Source organism: Cynoglossus semilaevis, unplaced genomic scaffold (genome assembly GCF_000523025.1).
Source record: "Cynoglossus semilaevis isolate Cse_v1.0 unplaced genomic scaffold, Cse_v1.0 C19060148, whole genome shotgun sequence".
NCBI lineage: Eukaryota > Metazoa > Chordata > Actinopteri > Pleuronectiformes > Cynoglossidae > Cynoglossus > Cynoglossus semilaevis.
The window spans coordinates 1-842 of NW_007587615.1; the positions used below are offsets into that span (position 1 = coordinate 1).

General features: G+C 42.6%; 1 protein-coding gene across 1 annotated transcript; it reads left to right on the forward strand.

The window, feature by feature from the left end:
* The first annotated feature begins 6 nt into the window (after window positions 1-6).
* LOC103399351 (probable histone-lysine N-methyltransferase PRDM7) lies at window positions 7-801 on the forward strand. The gene is made up of 3 exons (XM_008338047.3): window positions 7-313; window positions 434-498; window positions 609-801. Exons 1-3 carry the CDS (start codon window positions 29-31, stop codon window positions 784-786), a joined length of 528 nt encoding a protein of 175 aa, XP_008336269.2. The 5' UTR covers window positions 7-28; the 3' UTR covers window positions 787-801.
* The last annotated feature ends 41 nt before the right edge of the window (window positions 802-842 follow it).

The following is an 842-nucleotide window of genomic DNA, read 5'->3' on the forward strand; positions in this document are numbered from 1 at the left end:
AGAAGAACTCTTTGACGATGTCCATTTCATGCAGAATGCTTTGAACCAGACCTATGTCCCAGATGCAGTGCTGCCTTCTGGGGAGCCTTGGCTCCAGAACGGCCCCTCTCGTGCACTGCTTTCCTTGCCCTCCTGTCTGCTTCTCTGTCAATACTCCGGTGCTGGAATGCGTGGCTCTGGATCTTCTAGTGAGGATCATACAGGAGATATGAAAGTCTATGCCAAATATCCACTTCAGCAGGGCGTCATGTTTGGGCCATTTGTTGGAGAAACCTGCAGACAAATGCCAAATAATCTAAAATATTCCTGGGCTGTGAGTGAGAATATTTCAAAAGATACTTTAACCATGACTTATTATGATGCTGTGGTGAATTGTGAGTATAATATCTGAATTGTAGGTGTACAGTAATTTACAGCCACTTGTGATTTCCAGGTTAGAGATGATGCTGCTTTCATATACATTGATGCTGCTGATGAAAACAAGTCCAACTGGATGAGGTTTCATTCTTTAAATTGCTTTTCGTCACAGTAGTTGTCATTTATATGATTAAAACTGAATTTCTGTCATCCATCTATCGGTCAGCCCCTCTTTTTGTTTTATGTTCTAGGTATATCAGGTATACAAGCAGGGAGGAAGAACACAACATGTACATCTTCCAGTTTTACCGTCACATCTACTACAGGGTTTCCAAACCCATTCCAGAAGGAACAGAGCTTAGGGTCTGGATTGGGAAGGACTACGCCTCCATGCTGGGCCTGGGAATAGGTGAGTGCAGCATCAGGTGACGGTTGTGTGATCATCATGTCAAAAGATTTGTTGTTTTGTTGCTTCAAATTAAAAT

Coding starts and splice junctions, on each gene's coding strand:
- LOC103399351 (XM_008338047.3), top strand. CDS start 29: ATGCAGAATGCTTTGAACCAGACCTATGTCCCAGATGCAGTGCTGCCT. Junction 314..433: donor ATCTAAAATATTCCTGGGCT/GTGAGTGAGAAT, acceptor TGTGATTTCCAG/GTTAGAGATGATGCTGCTTT. Junction 499..608: donor AACAAGTCCAACTGGATGAG/GTTTCATTCTTT, acceptor TTTATGTTCTAG/GTATATCAGGTATACAAGCA.